The 2,067-nt window shown below is 38.3% G+C and overlaps 3 protein-coding genes across 3 annotated transcripts in view; 1 reads left to right on the top strand and 2 right to left on the bottom strand.

The window, feature by feature from the left end:
* The window catches only part of LOC109539068, a gene marked incomplete at both ends in the record, with an annotated part of 3,754 nt that extends 2,798 nt beyond the window's left edge, over window positions 1-956 (bottom strand). Inside the window, 4 exon segments of the mRNA XM_019906659.2 lie at window positions 166-306; window positions 361-541; window positions 593-772; window positions 825-956. Coding sequence (XP_019762218.2) covers window positions 166-306; window positions 361-541; window positions 593-772; window positions 825-956 — 634 coding nt within the window.
* The window catches only part of LOC109539086 (PIH1 domain-containing protein 1), a 242,786-nt gene that overhangs the window by 41,359 nt on the left and 199,360 nt on the right, over window positions 1-2,067 (top strand). The window lies entirely within an intron of this gene.
* LOC109539065 (multidrug resistance-associated protein 1) overlaps window positions 1-2,067 on the bottom strand; it is a gene marked incomplete at its 5' end in the record, with an annotated part of 237,012 nt that overhangs the window by 39,478 nt on the left and 195,467 nt on the right.

Here is a 2,067-nt window from a genome sequence, read left to right as displayed (position 1 = left end):
AACATGACGCTGCTTTTTTCGAAGTTTCTCAAGAACCATTCGAGCCACAGAATTCGTTTTGGCATCGTTGGATAGAGAATTGAATGGGGGGGGGGTCATGACCCTCATGACCCCCCCCTGGATCCGCCCTTGGTAGAACAGCATTTTGTGTGTGAATATACTAACCTTCGATGCTCCTTATTTCTGTCACTTCATCTAGACGTGCATCATTTGCTGCTTCAAAAGATTTTCTAGGGCTTTCAATGGCTGCTTCTGGCGTTTGCTTACGTTCTGGAGAGTCGTGTAGGCCCAGGCTTTCTTTTAGTCCTAAAAAATGTGAAAAACAGTCTGGACGTCAGCAGCAAATTAGTGAGGTCTTACCATTTGCAACTTTCTCTGGAAGTTTTTTAGCCAATCCATTTGCTGCTACTGCAGCTGAAAGCATGCCCCAGTCGAAACTGTTTGGTTCTTTCGCTCCCCTTGGACAATCAGGCACCACGTGAAGAACTTTGGAATCGATTTCAGATGCCCGCGTTTTGTAATAAGCCGCTGTTTTTTGCCGCTAATAAAAAGAACGTTAACCAATTATTGCGGATTGATTTAAAATACATACGTTATCAAGGACAGATTCATCAGCGCCATGCTTAATCAAGTAGTTGAACATTCTGTGATCGTCCTTGAGTAATGCTGCATAATGAAGTGGCGTCTTTCCATCGTTGTCCACGGCATTGATGCCATAGGGAATTTGCTCGATTATGTAGTGGGCGATTTCCTCTTTTCCCAGCCCAACAGCCTAAAATAGGCTGTTTGGATTTTTGCTAGAAACGCGAAATGATCGGTCCTACCTTGTGAAGGGGTGTGAGGCCATTGGTGTCTTTTGCAGACAAAACAGCCAGAGGAACTGGGGGTGAGATTCGATTTTTGAGACTATCCAAGTCCCCATTTTGTACATCACAGTGCACGTCTTTAATTATGCCCTAAGTTACATAGAAAAATTTCATTTAGCTACCTACTATTCTGGAAAGTTGGAAAGAAATAAATCTTTAGTTATTTTATTCTGGGCTCAGAAACCTGATCCACTGAGCTCGAGAAATACGCGTGTGAAATGTTGATTTTTAGCTAATGTGTAGGTAGTTTCAAATGGAAATGCGATTATTTGCAAAGTGGCTTTGCATTATTTGAAACTGATCGACTTTTGAATAGATTTGTTGCAATCGCCCTCAATCGATGCCATCCCTGAATTATACTCAAATAGTAGGATTTATACGGTTTTTGTACTTCTGCCAGTTCCCGCACTGAAATATGTATGAAAATTCTTGACATTTTTACCATCGCTGGGATCGACGTTGCGTTTTTCCAAGTATTTCAAGAATGAGAGCGTTCAACAAAAGGAAAATATTCTCGGAATTCATCGAACATGTCTAATGGAATTAAGGTAAACTGTAGCTGACTGGATGTGCGCTGTAAATGCTCCAATTCGTCATAGCGCCGAAAGAAATATTTAACTATTCATATCTTGTCTGTGTGGAAAATCGATCCGCGCTGTTCAAAGACAGTTCCGATGTTCATTAGATAGTTCGTTTAATTATGTGGCCTGTTTTTCTACGCAGAAAATTGGGCCACAGAATTAAAGAAAAGTTCGTTAGAAAAAAAATGGTGTGCGTCACGGGACGCTCCACAGAAGTGATAACTTCATAAATGAATAGAATATTGAACTTGTTTAGTTAATGATGTCAATAATAATTTTATTTTATAATTTTAATATTCTTGTTAGTCTAATAATTTATAAATGGATCAGGAATAGGTAAAAATCAATTTAATTTCCTTTTCAATGTAAAATATCTTTCTTATTTGCAACATTTAACATTCTTTAACGAGATGTTGCATTACATATTGCTCTCCTTGGGTTTGTGTAAACTCTTCTTTTTGAGTTTCTGTATTTTTTTGTCATAATACACTTGACACACTATATGTATACATAAAGTAAGCCATCGCGCGTATGTTCAAAAAAAAAGATTCTCAACTAATCCAAGGCTAAAAAAATTAAACTAAATTGAGAAGATTTAATCATAAAGGAGTCAAAGGGTA

Source organism: Dendroctonus ponderosae, unplaced genomic scaffold, assembly GCF_020466585.1.
Source record: "Dendroctonus ponderosae isolate FM_Combo_2020 unplaced genomic scaffold, Dpon_F_20191213v2 Dpon_F_20191213_5, whole genome shotgun sequence".
Lineage (NCBI taxonomy): Eukaryota > Metazoa > Arthropoda > Insecta > Coleoptera > Curculionidae > Dendroctonus > Dendroctonus ponderosae.
This window is presented reverse-complemented; position numbering and strand designations above follow the sequence as displayed.